Here is a 16824-nt window from a genome sequence, read left to right as displayed (position 1 = left end):
CCCCAGTCTAAAGTCGTTTGCACTCTGAAGCAGGTTCTCGTCAAAGATTTGTCTGTATTTTGCTCCATTCATTGTTCCCTCTATCCTTACCAGTCTCCCAGTCCCTGACGCTGTCTGGTCACTCTCTCATAAAGCCCAGATTGGTAAAGTGCTGTAGAGACTTGTCCTTCTGGCAGGTTCTCCCATCTCAAGGAACTCTGTAGTTCTGTCAGAGTGGTCATTGGGTTCTTGGTCACCTCCCTGACCAGGGTCCTTCTTGCTTGTTCAGTTTGGACGGCCAGCTCTAGGCAGAGTCTTGGTAGTTCCATATTTTTTTAATTTGCCAATGATGGAGACCACGGTGCGCTTGGAAACTTTAAACACTCTAGAAATTGATGTATACCCTTCCCCAGATATATGCTTCATCACGATTCTACCTCGGAGATCTACGTACAGTTCCTTGGAGTACATGGTATAGTTTCTGCTCTGACATTCAGTATCAACTGTGGGACCTTATAGACAGGTATGTTTCTTTCTAAATAATGTCCAAACAATTGAATTGGCCACAGGTGGACTCCAATCAAGTTGAAGTGAAATCCCAAGGATGATCAAAGGAAATTGGATGCACCTGAGCTCAATTTGGAGTGTCATAACCAAGGGCTGTGAATACTTATGTAAATCAGATTTTTTTACTTCATTATCAATAAATTTGCCAACATTTCTAAAAACATGTTTTCACTTTGTCATTATGGGATATTGTGTGCAGATGGGTGAAAAAAATGTATGTAATCCACTGTGAATTCAGGCTGTAACACAAAAAAATGGAATAAGTCAAGGGGCATGAATACTTTCTGAAGGCACTGTACTTGTCTCTGTGGTTGTGTTGGGATCCTAGAATTCCACTTTTGATGTGTTTGTGTGTGTACCTCTACAGGACGTCCCATCCACCAGCTCCAGACCCGGGGGACAGGAGCAGCTGTAGGAGCCGGGGCTGTTGGTGCACTGTCCTCCCAGACACAGACCGCTGTCCTCACACTCATTGATGTCTGCCGGGGAGGGGACATGGAGGGGAAACACACATACCATACAGTCTAATGTAGCGTGACACATTCACACCACAGATGGCAGATCATTGGCTATTAATCCAAGTGGGTTCTCAGTTTATCCTCCAAATAATGTGGCCAAAACCTTGAGGAAAGGGTCACAACCTCCCACAAGAATATACATCATTTTCAGAATTGACTTCAGGGAATTATGACGACTCATACCACACCTGCCAGTGTTGGTCTACCATGCAGAGCTGTGACTGACTGGAAATAAATCCTCAGCATAAAGGAGAACTTCCAGCATGAGTGAAGGGACATTAGAGTTTAGTCCCTAGTAAAAAAAAATTGTACCTTCACAGGAGAGCTTATTGGGCGCCAGCGTGTAGCCAAGGTCACAGGTCATACAGGAGTAAGAGCCCTCTGTGTTGTTGCAAACGCCCATGGGACAGACCCCCATGGACAGGCACTCATTTATGTCTGAAGGAGAGAGAGAGAGAGAAGGAGAGAGATTGAGAGAGAGAGCATCAGAACATGAGTGAGGTCAGATCTAGCCTATCAGTTCTAGGAGACAGCCTCTCAGAGTCTCTGGCCTGATAACATGACTAATGGCTGAATGCAAGGAGACAGCCTCTCAGAGTCTCTGGCCTGATAACATGACTAATGGCTGAATGCAAGGAGCCAGCCTCTCAGAGTCTCTGCCTGATAACATGACTAATGGCTGAATGCAAGGAGACAGCCTCTCAGAGTCTCTGGCCTGATAACATGACTAATGGCTGAATGCAAGGAGCCAGCCTCTCAGAGTCTCTGGCCTGATAACATGACTAATGGCTGAATGCAAGGAGCCAGCCTCTCAGAGTCTCTGGCCTGATAACATGACTAATGGCTGAATGCAAGGAGACAGCCTCTCAGAGTCTCTGGCCTGATAACATGACTAATGGCTGAATGCAAGGAGTCAGTCTGCACATACAGTAAGCAAAGCCTCCTTTATTAGCTTGCACTGACAGTGCTTTATTAAAAAGGATGGAGAGACAGGCTAAGTATGCAGGACAGGCATCGATTCCAAAACAGCAAGCTATTACAGGTTGGGTATAATTACTGTATCAACAAACACTCCCTGGCTCTCTGTTATGTGATCATTGGAAATTCCTTGCTCTGGTACAGATTATATTTAATATTGGGAAAATAGTGCATTCCATTGTTAAGTGATTGAAATGGCTCCGTTTGCTTGTGGGTCAAAAGAGGAGTTCCACAGTGTGTGCTGACTACATACGAGCAGGGCAGAGGTCGGTTTAATTTCAAATTAGGCCGTTAATCCTTTCCTGGCATGGAGGCATCCATTAAAACCCAATCAAAATCTGAATTGAACTTGTTTTCAGGATTTTCCCAGAGCAAAACATTTCAAAAAGGATATCTTCGTCCTAGTCTCGATCCACCCTTCCATTAAGTTAAATAACATTGAATAATAACGGACTGGATCTGTAGTCTTCCTCTTGGGGAGAAGAAGGGGAGGGTGGGGGTAAGTGTTTTCCAGAGGTTAGTTCGGCAGTCTTACCCATGCAGTGGGAGCCGTCCTCAGACAGGGTAAAGCCAGTCCCACAGCTCCTGCAGGAGAAGGATCCGGGACTATTCCTACACAGCTGGCCTGGGCACACGTTAGCCACCAAGCACTCATCCACATCTGAACAACAGGACAGAGAGACAGAGAGAAGCCCTGTTAACTACATCCCTGAGCTGTCGCAGAGGTCAGCAGGCCTGGTGGAAGACATGACAGTGTGCCACATGTAATCATTTTGATCAGTTTATAAATGATATGGCATAAAGTTCCACTGTCAACACATCTATCTCTCCAGCTGATCTATCAGTGGGACATGCTGACTTCACTGTGTTATATTTGAGGCCTACGGCTCATTCTTTTGAACACATGGTGCCAGAGGGAGAGGGATCCAGGACCCAGTTATGATGTGATGTCTGGGAGGAGTATTTTGGGATCTTTAGCTCAGGAGAGGGGCTTTGTGTCCAAGTCGTCACACCTGATGCCATTTACAGACAACCTGAGCCTGCTGTTAAAACAGGCAATGTGTGAGAGAGAGGCCTGGCTGGACTCACACAGGGCCCAGTGGGGTGTTCCTGGCAGCCTCTCTGACGTCTGACACACGCAGGGCCGAGGGCAGAACCTAACATCCTTACACAGCATACCATAACACACCTTCACACTCCAGCCCATCCTCAGTCACTCTGTAGCCTGGCCTGCAGGTGGTGCAGATGAAAGAACCCTCTGTGTTGGTGCATGTTCCCTTGGGGCACGTAGTGGGCAGCGCACACTCATCAATATCTGTTTCAATAAGTAACAAACAAACTCAGACTGGTCGGTAACATACAACTCCTTCAGGACAGACCATTAGATGTGGTTTCAGGGAGGATGGACAAACCTTCACAAACCTCTCCATCAAGGGAGACGCTGTAGCCTGAGGGACAGGTGATGCAGGAGTAGGAGCCCTCAGAGTTCAGACAGATTCCGTTAGCACACACAGACCCAGACTGGCACTCATCAATATCTGGAGGAGACACGCAGACAAGCACAGACAAGATCTACTATTGATACAGTTGATACACACACAGGGCAAGTCTTAAAAGGCGTGGGTGAATGTGCCAGCTGGGGAAGGCTTTGACTGCACTCACCCTCACACCTCTGCCTGTCCTGGGAAACCCGGTATCCGTCCTTACAGCTGGTGCAGGTGAAGGAGCCCTCTGTGTTGGCACATACCCCTCCTAGACACATGTCTGCTTGGGAGCACTCATCCACATCTGGAACAAGGACAGGGATTAAGAATGTACAGTAGGTTGCTACACACTATCTGACATGGTAGTTATACCAATTGACTGAAACACTAAAGGTTGTACAGGTTACATACAGTACCTTCACATCTCTGTCCATCAGCTGATCGCTGGAATCCCGGGCTGCAGTTCTTGCATGAGTAGGAACCTTCGGTATTAGTGCAAATTCCCCCGGGGCACACATTAGGAGTAGCACACTCATCGACATCTAATAAAACAATGATGAGGCATTAAAAAAGCCACAGAGAGCTCAGGGCTCAAAGAGAGCAGCGTTATACCGTGAAGAGTCATATTCCACACATCTAATCCTTTACAGACCTTCACAGGCCCTGCTGTCAGGAGTGGTTTGGTAACCAGGGTTACAGCTGCACCTGTGGGAGCCATCCAGATTGACACACCTGCCATGGAGGCAGGCACCAGGGAGCAGACACTCATCCACATCTGGAGAAAAGACAGTGTGGAGGAGGACCTCGTTAAACCACCACTGCTCCTCACGGTTAACAACATTTATTGAAAGCCCCTGGACCTCTAAGGCTTCTTCAGTAGCGCTATTGCCCATTCAGAAAACTGTCACTTTAAGACCAAACCTGGGAAATGTATGTGTGACTGTTCTCACAAACAAGTACCTTGACAACTGTTGTTGTCCAAAGAGGCCTGGTATCCTTGGTAACAGTTACAGCTGTAAGAGCCCTCGGAGTTGACACACCTACCATGGAAGCACACCGATTGGTCCAAACACTCGTTTACGTCTGAGGGTGAGACAGGTCACTAACATTAAGGTCACCATGACAGGTATCAAAAACACCCACAACCCATGACATGATCAGTAGAAATACACTGTTACTGTGAATGTTTGTCGTTATCTATTGCCCTGCCTTAATATTTTCCACTTCATGCTCTAAGTTAATACACAGGATAACGGCAGAAACACTTTATTTGTGTAGAAACATTCATGCAAAAACATGGTTTTAAAGTAGACTCCAAAAGGCATAAATCAAAAATTGTATTTCATGGATCTAAGCATGTGCCAGACAGCTCTATCTCGTGTGTGGATCGAGCATGGAGATGTGTGTGTATGAGTGGGCAGAGTTGAACTCTCTCCACACAGCTGTGCAGGCAGCTTTAATGTGAGGTGAATGAGACAGTAGAAACAGACGGCTACAGCGCTGAAAACATCCAGTGGAACACAGGCAGGGCTTTGTGTGTGCCTTGCCTTGCCTGCGGTGGCTCTAGCCAGACGTCTGTCAGTACGGCCCAAAACTTTGTTTCTGCAATCTCCTGGCATCTCTCAGTCCTCTACGATATGTCTGACATGGGGCTGGAGCTGTTCTCTCTATCGCACAACCAACTAGGCTTATCCATTTACGCAGCCAATTGGATTCCAACTACTGTCCTACGCTCTTAGAAAAAAGGATTCCATAAGGTTTCTTTGGTTCTGTCCCCATAAGAGAACCATTTTTGGTCCCAGGTTCAACTTTTTGGGTTCCATGTAGAACTCTCTGTGGAAAAGCTTCTACATAGAACTCAAAAGGGTTCTACCTAGCACCAAAAAGGGTTCTCTATGGGGACAGCCGAAGAACCCTTTTAGGTTTTCTAAGAGTGTAAAGAGTGTACAGGCAATTGACTAAGGCAGATGCTGGAAACAAACATGGGGAACACACTTGCTGCTTGCATACATGGTCCCTGGTTGAGTTGAGTTCCTTCACCATGTGGATATTAGCCTGTTGCTGGTCCTTTTAGTGGGGGTTTATTTAACTCCTGTGTTCCACCTCATTTCCAGAGGAAGTGCCTCTCAGCAGCTAGTTATACTCCACATCATAACATAGAACGCTATGAGAGGATTGATTGTATGTGTTTAAAGACCTCTTAGCAGACAACAGTGGAGCTAATGTAGTACTTTCCTTGAAGGGAAAGTAATCAGATTGAAGTAATCAAAGAACCCATGAGGTAAGCTCCAGCCTTGTTTAGTCATAGGAATCATTGGGAAGACATTCTAGAAATGTCAAAAACTGACTGAACATTACGTTCACCTTTCATATGTGAGTTCAGACTGGAAGCAGTGGTGGGAAAAGTACTCCATTTTCATACTTGATTAAAAGATACCTTAATGGAAAATGACTCAAGTAAAAGTGAAAGTCACCCAGTTAAATCCTACTTGAGAAAAAGCCTACAAGTATTTGGTATTACATTTACTCAAGTATCAAAAGTAAATGGAAAAATAATGGAAAATTCCTTACATTAAGCAAACCAGATAACACAATTTTAGTAAAGTAAAGTACAGATACCCCAAACAACTACTTAAGTAGTACTTTAAAGTATTTTTACTTAAGTACTTTACACCACTGACTGGGAGAACTTGAATTTGACAAATTAATCACCTCAGAAGCTCAAATATTCAATCCTTTTCTTGATGAGTGGGGATGGTAGTGGTGAGAGGGAGAAGATGACGCAATACCAGCCAGGAGTGCCTCTTATGTAAAATGAGCACCTCGAGGTTAGGGGGTTGCTACGCTGTGTTGTTGGCTCCTTCAGCATGATACAGACCTTGTATAGTGTGTCATGGACTGTGTATTGGAGCTGTATAAACCCTCAGAGGTTTTATAGTGTAACAGAGGCAGGGCTATAGGTGAATAACCACAGCCCTGTTTGTCTGACAGGGCATTTTAACAGTGGGGTAATATTAACCCCTCCATATATCTCAGTCCTCACTCAGTCCTCACTCAGTCCTCACTCAGTCCTCACTCAGTCCTCCACTGCAGTGGCCAGAGCCATTCAAAAAATAATAGGCTGTTTGTTTAAGGCTGAGGCCAAGGGAAAATATTTTGACTCTCCCAAAATGAAGTATTATAAACAATCTTTTACAGCAGCAGATGATATGAAAAGATCCGCAATAACAAGGCGATGTGTTTAAACAATATGGGTCTGACCCCGGGGGCTAGGGATAGGTGGGAAGAGCAGGAGGGGCAGATATTACACAAATAATGGAGCCACTGGAAGGGAAAGAGTGAGAGAGTGGAGGACCTAGCCTAGGTGTCACTAACTCGCTCTCATCACTCAAGGCCCACCAGGCCTCTACTGCTACTCTGCACTGTGGTTGGGGTGATGTGGTAGTCCCCTGACAATACAACATCCAATATTAAGCCTTAGAAACCATAGAAACATAAAGGCATAGAAACCATAAATGACTTGGTAACAGTACATGTATTTCCATGGCAGAATTAAAAAGACATTTTGGACTGACCAATGTAGATCGTTTTAAAAACATGCAACTTAAAAGAGGCATATCACTTTTGGACATCAGAGCAAACTTGAGGGAATCTTATTTGAGTCAGAAATGGATGTTCATATGATAGGTAAGATATATAAAACCTTGCAGAGAGCATATCCAACTGACAATCTCCTAGAAAAAAATATAAACTATTGGAACCAAGACTTAAAAAGAACTGATGTTGGCACAAGATGGAGGGAAAGTTGGAGCATAACTAATAAAATTACAGTTAATTTATGCTTAATCCAGTTTAAACTAATGTATAGAATTTTTTATACAAGAGACAAAATTCACAAATTCTTCAGGCAGAGTCATGTCTCAAGTGTAAAACTAATAAAGACTCAATAATCCATGCTTTCTTGGAATGCTATAAAGTCTTGGAAGTTGTGGGCTGAGCTAGAAAGTTGGCTGTCAGAAGTACTGTATTACAATGTAAACTTACTTTGAATCCATCTGTCTGTATATTTCAAGACATGGCATATGGGGGTGTAGTGAGACCCAATGGGCAGGAGGATTTTCTTCTTATCACTCATCTTGAAAAAAACGTATACTAAAATCTTGGAAGTCAATCAATCCGCCATCATTGACAAAATGGAAAAATCAAATGATTTATTATTGAAATACCATTGGCAACCGAGAAAAAAGGAATTGCTACAATTTAAGGCCAAGTGGCAAACGATAATGAGGGATGGGGGAGTGAGCATGTGGGTCTGGGCAGATAAGATGTAGTCATTGTTTGTGTGTGTCTGTAAGTTGTTGTTATATGTATAAGTTTGTATTTGAAGTATAAAAAAAGAAACAATTAAAACGTGAGAGAGTAGAGGACCTAGTCGAGGAGTCACTCACTCAAGCCCTGAGATAATTCTTCTAGAATCCTCAATGATTCCAGACTTTTGAGCTAAAACACTAGTGAAAAATCTAATTCAGCTGTGTCGAATTTGATGGCAAACTGTAGAGTATCAGGCCTGTCAAAATGTCCTTAAGACCCTTCACTGTTGCACTGAGGACGTCTTATTGGTCATTTCTGGTGTTACCAACAGCAAGCTTTGCTCACGTAAAGTGTGCCAGGCAGGCTGGGGGAATATTATCCAATCATAAAGAAGTTTAAGAGGGAAACCCAGTTCATTTCCAGGCGTGGCCTTTGGCGGCCACTCTTACCCAGACATCTCCCTCTGGCAGCCTTGAACCCGGGGCCACAAGCCTGGCACTGGAAGGAGCCTGGGGCATTGACACACCTTCCACTGGGGCATGAGTGGGGGTCCCGGCACTCATCCACATCTGGCCAGGGAACAGGGGAGGGAGAGGGGAGGTGAGGAAATACCATTAAAACAAGCCTTCGATTAGCTGGATCCAGTCTGCATTTACACACACACAGACCAATACCCATGCAAACAGCCCCCCTCTGGTACGGCCTCCAATTTAAAGTCTCTACATTGTTTTTCCCCTGGCACAGAACTAAGGAAAATACAACAATGGCTGTTCTGTGGCTGGATTGGACATGAACCCAGGGCAGTCAATAAACACCGCTGGCCAAGCTGCAGTGTGATGTTCTGTTAGTTCAGAGTGTTAAGCCTATCTGTCTCTGTGCTGGACTCACCTTCACACTGTCCCCTCCAGGACTTGGCGTAGCCACTCTTGCATTCACAGGAGTAAGATCCCTCTGTGTTGAAACAGTCCCCATCCTGGCACTTGTTGGCCATGTCACACTCATTTATATCTGCACAAAATCACCCGAACAAGTCAGAGTAACAAAGAAGACTTGTTCTACGAATCTGGCTTAGAGGAACATTGCTTGTCTGAATTTGTCCTTACCAGTTCTATTCTGGTATGAGAGCAGGAAAACTACAGCTAAAACTACAGCACCCAGCATGCTTTGCCTCCTCCTCTTACCATGGCAGAACTTCCTGTTCTGGGTGATGACCTTGTAGCCAAAGCTGTAGCCGCTGTAGCAGTGGCAAGTGTAGGAGCCAAAGGTGTTCACACAACGGCCCTTCCCTCCACAAGGGTCTTCCTCACACTCATTCACATCTGGAGAAAAAGAATCTGGAGAAAAATGGAATGGAGAGAGAGCGAGAGCGAGAGAGAGAGAGAGAGAGAGAGAGAGAGAGAGGGAGAGAAAGAGAGAGAGAGAGAGAGAGAGAGAGAGAGTGGAGTGGGAGGAGAGGCCAGAGTGTTACATTTCAGTTACATTTCACCACTGAAGACCTTGCACTTTCCAACCCTTCACTCTGGAGCCCCTCCACAGTGCAGGCATTCCTTCGTGATGGCCCAGAGTAGGGCTTGGACGGCGACTGCAGAGTGAGGTAACGGATTAAAGCTCCGTGGCAGCTCTCTGGATCACTCCGACCGTGTTGTCAGGCATCGCATAACGGGTCAACATAAACACAGGGATTGCTTTCACTTGGCTCTTGATTTCTCAAGGCCTCTGTGCTTGTATAGTATGTGGTGTGAACAGCGAAGCTCGTGTTGAGACAATGATATGGAGAGCTGACAGAACTCTCGGAGAAGCCCCCTTTACCCGCCCACCTCTTCCCGTCTTACCGATGCAGTTGGTCTGGAGCGCGCTCAGCTTGTAGCCGGGGTCACAGTAGCAGGTGTAGCCTGTCTGCACTGGCACGCACCGCCCATGGCCACATATGGTTGGAGTGATGGCGCACTTGTCAATATCTGTGAGGAGATACTGACACTGAGTAACCTGTGTGAACATTCAATACAATACCTCAGTACATAGACATGCCGTGTTCGTCTGATCCCATTGGCTAACCCTTTGTACACAACTCTTCCTAATTCACTCGTCCACCACATGTTATTCTCCATGGATACGTTCAGGTTGTTTTATGGTGGAGCCTTGGATGGGAGGACAGGTTGGTGTAGTGTTGTAAGAGGGGGCAGGGGGCGCTCATTAAGGGTCCGAACGAGAAGGTGGGCAACGCACTGTTAAGCCTGTCATTGGACTTGTTTCAGTCCAAAGTGGTTCTTGTAAGCACAAGCTGAGGGTGGGCTACTGGGTTTGGCTCAGAGCTCTGACCCTCTCCATAGGATGACAGCGAGTCACTAACACACAGTCTTCTCTCTCTTCTTTTCATGCAGGCCCAGCGCCTGGCAGCTGTCCAGTCCATTTATCTCTTCCAAAAGGCACACTCTCTCTGGTTTCTCGCCCTCTCTCTGGTTTCTCACCCTCTGTGCTACTCGGAAGCCTGAAGCCAAGTTGGCTTGGAGGAGAGGGTCCACTAAGAGACCCTTGCTAAACTACAGGTCAGCCCTCAGAAATGTCTATCAAACAGGCCTGTTGGACACAACTCACAAATTCATTGAGATCCCATCTGTATCTAGAAAGAATAAAGTTTACTTGCAAGTCATCATTTTAATAGTTATTGGGGAGAATTATGAGTAGACTGTTCACCCCATCAAATCAAAATAAAACTGCATCTCTTAATGTACTGTTACTAACATAACATCAGTGGATGTCGAAGGCACAGTGATGTCAAATCAACATCTATTCCACGTTGGTTCAACGTCATTTCATTGAAGTGGCGTGGCCATGCAGTGTACTGTGACCATGACTCTCACCTGTGACCTGAGTGGCCACGATGATGGAGGCTGTACGCTGGCCCTCAGACTCAGGCCCCAGGTTGACGGGAGAGCCAGGAGTGACTTTCTCTACCACATCTACTGGAGAGAGTTTGGGGGAGGAGAGAGAGGGAGGGAGAGGGAAAGAGAGAGAGACACTGATATAGTATCTGCTTTTCCAACTGGCAATGTCATGACAATCACTCACAAGGTCATCCTACGGTAGCATGGCAGGGATGTAAAGATGAAAGATGCCCTTTCTGCTGGCTAAAAACAGCACAATAAAAGACATCAGCGGGACTCATAGATCAACTCAGCCTATATACTTTATCAATTTCATTGGCAGGGGAGTACCGGGGCAGGCTGCCTCTGCTGTGTGCTGTGTGTGAGCGATTTATAGAAAATGGATCAGGACCCCACGTGCCTTACTGCATGGTAAAACCTCTGTTTTCTCTGTTGCGCCCATTTGCTTTATCAATGCACCATGACCACTGTGTAAAAACACCACAGTAAATGACAGGTTGAAACCGGCATTATGAGTTATGAATATGACACCATTGTGACAAGGTTCTTTGATGAATTGGAAATTAGATAAATTACCTGAGTACTTCAATGGTGAGTCTGTTGCAACAGGAGACTGTGGAATAAGCAAGAATAGGTTATAATTGGGTTTTACGACACGCTATAACCATCAAACTCAAATATGTTCTTCATATGTTGTATGGAAAGACCTAATACCATAAGTGTCTTACAGCTGAGAGATGCTGGAAGCTTTTTCTACAATAAACATTTAAAAAGCATGTGCTTTTTTCCGGGAAGAGGAACTCACCGGGTTCAATATTTCCACATCTGTTAGGAGACAGAGAAGAGGCCGTTTTATCAGTAGAGAAAGCTGACATTCTGTTTGCATTATCACATATAACCATTAAGATATCAATCTATGTTCTCATCGGGCATTTTACTGTTTAGAAGCCATCTTAAGGTCTTTGTTTCTAATAAAACATTTATCCCCTAAGCCGGGGAGAAGACCTGGACTCTGATAATAATGTACACTACAGTCCATGGAATAAAGAAGGGAGAATAGGTATCTTAGATATTTTTTAATTTTTTAATTTTACCTTTATTTAACCAGGCAAGTCAGTTAAGAACACATTCTTATTTTCAATGACGGCCTGGGAACAGTGGGTTAACTGCCTGTTCAGGGGCAGAACGACAGATTTGTACCTTGTCAGCTCAGGGGTTTTTGAACTCACAACCTTCCGGTTACTAGTCCAACACTCTAACCACTAGGCTACCCTAGTGAATCATTTTTCTCAGGCCATGGCGATAAATGATCTCATAACTGCAAATCAGAAGAATGTTTCACAGAAGATCCAGAGGTCGCAGATGTCTGACCTTTGTGGATTAAGTCCTCTGCTCAAACGCTTAAGGGAGGTGTATTCTGACAGATAGAGGAAACAAATACTGTTTGATATTTAGTAGATGAGGATAAAGCGATATTTGTGGATAAAATACATCCTGTTGATGTTTTCATCTGTGTAAATAGCTACTTTATCCTTGTCTACTAAAAGGGTTTCCATTGTGTAACCTTGCAACTTTAAATCCATTTTAGTACAGTGTGTTGTAGAAATAATATTATCAGTGGTCGACACAAACACCACAAAGTATGTATAATATTATCATTGTTCTCACCTTGTGGCTGGCTGTGGGTCTCCTCAGCAGGATGCTGTGTGTCTGGGTCTGGATGGAGAGGGTACTGGGGTTGTTGTACAGTGTGAGGGTACTGAGGGTTCTGAGGTGTCTGGGGGTGCTCTGGATGGTGGGAGTGCTGTGGGAGCTCTTGGGGGTGCTGTGGATGGTGGGGGTATTGTGGGATCTGTGGGGTCTGTTGGATGTGGGGCAGCTGCTGCGGGGGCTGAGCTGGCTGCTGGGGCAGTTGGGGGTGGCTAGGGTTCTGGGCCTCCCAGGAAACACCTGTCCTACTCAGCTCCTCTTCCTCCAGCTGTCTCAGGGAGATCTGCACATCGGAGCGCGAGTATGTGTAGCCGTGGCCAGCGGGACAGATCTCCTTGAAATGGTCTGCAGGCGTACAGGGGCAAACAAAGAACCATAGAAAACATCATAAGGCTATATTCCCCCCTTGGGCTCCTGAGCTAACATGAAACGCTGCCAGACAGTAATTATGGATCGCATCTCTGTCTGGTGTTCGCAGCAATACCATAAGCCATCCGTGTAATACCATTATGTACAGCATGCCATACTGTAGTCTCTCCTTTGTGAAGGGGATTGGTTTTCAGCCATGGCCAGGGAGGGGGCTGCCAGGGCAGTGACAGCCGTCAGAGAGGATATCACAGGGTCGATTTGGATGTGTCAGACACTCAGTGCAGTGCCAAGGGGGAAGTAGAGGATCATATAACATATCTGACCTTTGAACTCTGGGCAGTAGAAGACTGACTGAAGAGGTAAAAGGAGGGTGATTGCATCTCTTTGTGTTGGAGCCCAACAGACTTCAGCAGGGGTAAATCTATTACAGTTAAACAGTATTGTCCCCTGTCTGACCTGGAACAGAGGCCCCTGGAACAGAGGCGAATGTTATAAAGGACGGAGAATCTCTAATATTGATAGCATTGTGGTTAAGTGCAGGAAGTGTGGCTATGATGATAGTCTCCTGACTGATGTCTATAATGCGGATGGAGCTGGGGGTTTGTGGCTGTATACATATCAGAGCCTTAAGTCTGACATGATGTGAAGTCAACGTGCTCCTATTACCAGACTACTAATAATGAGTCTGGATTCTCTGTGTTCAACATGGCTCTAACAGATTGTCAGGTCATACAACAGCCAGTGTCTGACTCAGGGTACTCAGGCTGTATGTGGACTATATCTGCACACAGAGCCACAGAGTAGAGTACTAGTCTGGCAGAGCACCATGGAGGTCTGGTCTGGCTCTCAAATATCTGATCTGTGACAACCTCCATGAATCAATCACCGAAACAGGCACCACTCTAAATAATGTTATTTTCTCTGACTTTGAAGATAAAATCTGCAAGTATAAAATAGGATAAAAACCATTTTCCATGTTTCATTTGGCCTGACTCTCTTTTCGAAGGAGGGGGGTTGCTAGCTGGACTATTACTGTCATTTACCTCCAAGAACCTGTGTGATACAAGATTGACTTCCACTATTTTAATATTATGCAGCTTTGACATATGAAGGTTCTGTTGTTTTGAGCTTATTCCACATGAAACATTTAGGGTTTTCTTTGAACTGCATTACATGACTGTCGGGCTGAGACAGCCAGCATAATACGGTGAGTGAAGCCGACTGTTGTGTTGAGTAGCACGTATGTTTTCATTAAGATCACACATTTCATACCATCTTTAAAATCCAACCCAGCCAACAAATGTTCACCTAGTGTAATCAAAGTATTTGACCAGTTCATCGAGGTTGGAGTGGCCATCTCCACCACATGTACTAGAGAAAAAGAGCACAATAGACAGAGTGGTAGAAGTAGGATCTGTGTGTGTGGGTACCTGAGTCTGGCAGAGGGCACCTCTCGCAGGCCGTGCCCCAGACCGTGCCCCAGGCCGTGCCCCAGGCCTTGCCCACACGGCTGCAGCAGCAGATCTGTTTGGTGATGTGCTGGGTGAGAGGCAGAGAGCAGGTCCCTGCTGATGCTGAGCGGTAACACATCCCCCTCTGGTCCGACACAGCCTTGTCCGCTGTCCGGAAAAAAACATATACACCTTCATCAGACAGACTTCACACACCAAGGAAACACCATATGACAGACAGGCCATCAGTCATAGCAACAGACAGTAGGAGTACTCACAGACACAGTGGCTCCTGGCAGGGTCCAGCATGTAGCCTGGTTTACAGGTGCATCTGTAGCTTCCTCTGGTATTCAGACACTCAGCGTTCTTACAGATCCCGTTCATCAGACACTCGTTGATGTCTAGGAGAAGAAAACACACCATGGCAGACTTGCCTAGTTAAAAAAGGTTCAACAAATGCATCAAATAAATAGTACAGTATCTGATTGTTGGGTTATAACAAGGCATCGAGGCAATGTTATTGGTGTCAGGAGGGCAACAAAAAACAACAACGTGACTAACAAAAACCTCTTTCATTATGTAATAATGATCTCATATCCAATTACACATCTCCATGTATAGGAATAAGTTACTTACTCTCATCCCTAAGTCTACATTTATTACAGACTCCCATACACAAAAATGTGTTGTATTCTACAACGTTTCTGACAGCTAGAGAAGATGGAGGAAGTTAGTCATTTGTCATCATCACACATTGAGATATGCCCAAGTAGTAATATGGGGTGTAAGTAATCAAAACCATTAGCTACTGGCAAGTGATGACATATGATAGATGCCCTTGATGACATGTGATAGATGCCCTAGATGACAGATGATAGATGCCCTAGATGACATGTGATAGATGCCCTAGATGACAAATGATAGATGCCCTAGAACTGCCTGACCTTTCAGCCTAAAAGTGTAAGGACAGATGATTGAAGACGACAGAATAGTGTCTGGACATGAAAAACATAATGACAATAATACTGACATGGGGATGAAACAGAGGAACAGACAGATATAGGAAAGGCAATCAAAACGTGAAGCAGTACAGGTGAGTACAATGAAGCACTGATGCGCGTAAAGAAGGTGAAAGGTGTGCGTAATGATGGGCAGCCTGGCGCCCTCGAGCGCCAGGGAGGGGGAGCGGAAGCAGGTGTGACAATAAGTACCCGCTAGAGAACGTTGCCGTGGAAATATATAAAATAAAAAATAACAACAATAGTTAGTCAAGAATATATTTAGTATAATTATACAAAGTCCTAGAAAAAATGTAGGCCTATAGCATATTTTCGTTTCCTTCACACTAAAAACATTACAGTGTAATCCATTTGATCAACTTTATTTGTAGATTTGATTAGTAATAAAGATATAGTAATTAATTAAGTCCAGTTACAGCTTATTTTGACAAAGTAGAAATGAAAAATGATTTGCTGTATTCCTAAACAAAAGCACTACTGCATGAACAATTGTAAAGGATGAATTGCATAAATGAATATCAGTGGAAATATATTCATGACAAGATGTAAAAACAGTCATTTGTTGATTGTATCGGAGCCTGTATTGTGCCCTTATACCCATGCCCTTACACATGAACTAATCTCATCTTCTCTTCATGCTTTGGGTCCACAATCAGCACACAGCTTCGGGGCTTTGTGTGAGTAAGCCCCACAAACAAATCGGTTGTACTGCACATAGTTTTCAAGGGCATGGTATCGTGTGCACCTGCCGCAGGTGTCGCACAATCTCTCTGAAGCGGTTGTGTCCAACCCATACCAATCAGACCAAAATGAATCCACATCCGTGCTCTTTCTGCCGTACGCCCCGTGGACATACAAGAGTGCAATAAATGCTTACAGTTCATCCATAGACATAGCCCACCTACTGATTCCTTTTCTGTGTGCATGAGCAACAGTATGATCTCTGATGTGCTGCAACATGTGCATCTCTGTTCTACCCAAACCGTGCCATCCCTCCCAGACTCCTGTCTCACTGTGCCATCGCTCCCAGACTCCTGTCTCACTGTGCCATCGCTCCCAGACTCCTGTCTCACCGTGCCATCACTACCAGACTCCTGTCTCACCGTGCCATCCCTCCCAGACTCCTGTCTCACCGTGCCATCACTACCAGACTCCTGTCTCACCGTGCCATCCCTCCCAGACTCCTGTCTCACCGTGCCATCCCTCCCAGACTCCTGTCTCACCGTGCCATCCCTCCCAGACTCCTCTCTCATCATGCCATCCCTCCCAAACTCCTGTCTCACCGTGCCATCGCTCCCAGACTCCTCTCTCACCGTGCCATCGCTCCCAGACTCCTCTCTCATCATGCCATCCCTCCCAAACTCCTGTCTCACCGTGCCATCGCTCCCAGACTCCTCTCTCATCATGCCATCCCTCCCAAACTCCTGTCTCACCGTGCCATCCCTCCCAGACTCCTCTCTCACCGTGCCATCGCTCCCAGACTCCTCTCTCACCGTGCCATCCCTCCCAGACTCCTGTCTCACCGTGCCATCCCTCCCAGACTCCCTTCCATG

General features: G+C 45.5%; 1 protein-coding gene across 3 annotated transcripts in view; it reads right to left on the bottom strand.

The window, feature by feature from the left end:
• Positions 1-16824, bottom strand: part of LOC112261798 (latent-transforming growth factor beta-binding protein 2) — a 148842-nt gene that overhangs the window by 19916 nt on the left and 112102 nt on the right. For all 3 annotated transcript variants that reach the window (XM_042330032.1, XM_024437411.2, XM_024437410.2), the window contains exons 10-28: positions 14531-14653; positions 14232-14420; positions 12391-12777; positions 11528-11547; positions 11299-11335; positions 10699-10797; positions 9670-9795; positions 9019-9156; positions 8726-8845; positions 8287-8406; positions 4487-4609; positions 4179-4301; positions 3943-4068; positions 3705-3830; positions 3455-3580; positions 3232-3357; positions 2578-2703; positions 1377-1502; positions 906-1025 (exon numbers count right to left, since the gene is read on the bottom strand). In XM_042330032.1, the coding sequence (XP_042185966.1) occupies positions 906-1025; positions 1377-1502; positions 2578-2703; positions 3232-3357; positions 3455-3580; positions 3705-3830; positions 3943-4068; positions 4179-4301; positions 4487-4609; positions 8287-8406; positions 8726-8845; positions 9019-9156; positions 9670-9795; positions 10699-10797; positions 11299-11335; positions 11528-11547; positions 12391-12777; positions 14232-14420; positions 14531-14653 (2481 nt within the window). The remainder of the gene's footprint in view (positions 1-905; positions 1026-1376; positions 1503-2577; positions 2704-3231; positions 3358-3454; positions 3581-3704; positions 3831-3942; positions 4069-4178; positions 4302-4486; positions 4610-8286; positions 8407-8725; positions 8846-9018; positions 9157-9669; positions 9796-10698; positions 10798-11298; positions 11336-11527; positions 11548-12390; positions 12778-14231; positions 14421-14530; positions 14654-16824) is intronic.

The sequence above is a fragment of the Oncorhynchus tshawytscha genome, linkage group LG11 (assembly GCF_018296145.1).
Source record: "Oncorhynchus tshawytscha isolate Ot180627B linkage group LG11, Otsh_v2.0, whole genome shotgun sequence".
Lineage (NCBI taxonomy): Eukaryota > Metazoa > Chordata > Actinopteri > Salmoniformes > Salmonidae > Oncorhynchus > Oncorhynchus tshawytscha.
This window is presented reverse-complemented; position numbering and strand designations above follow the sequence as displayed.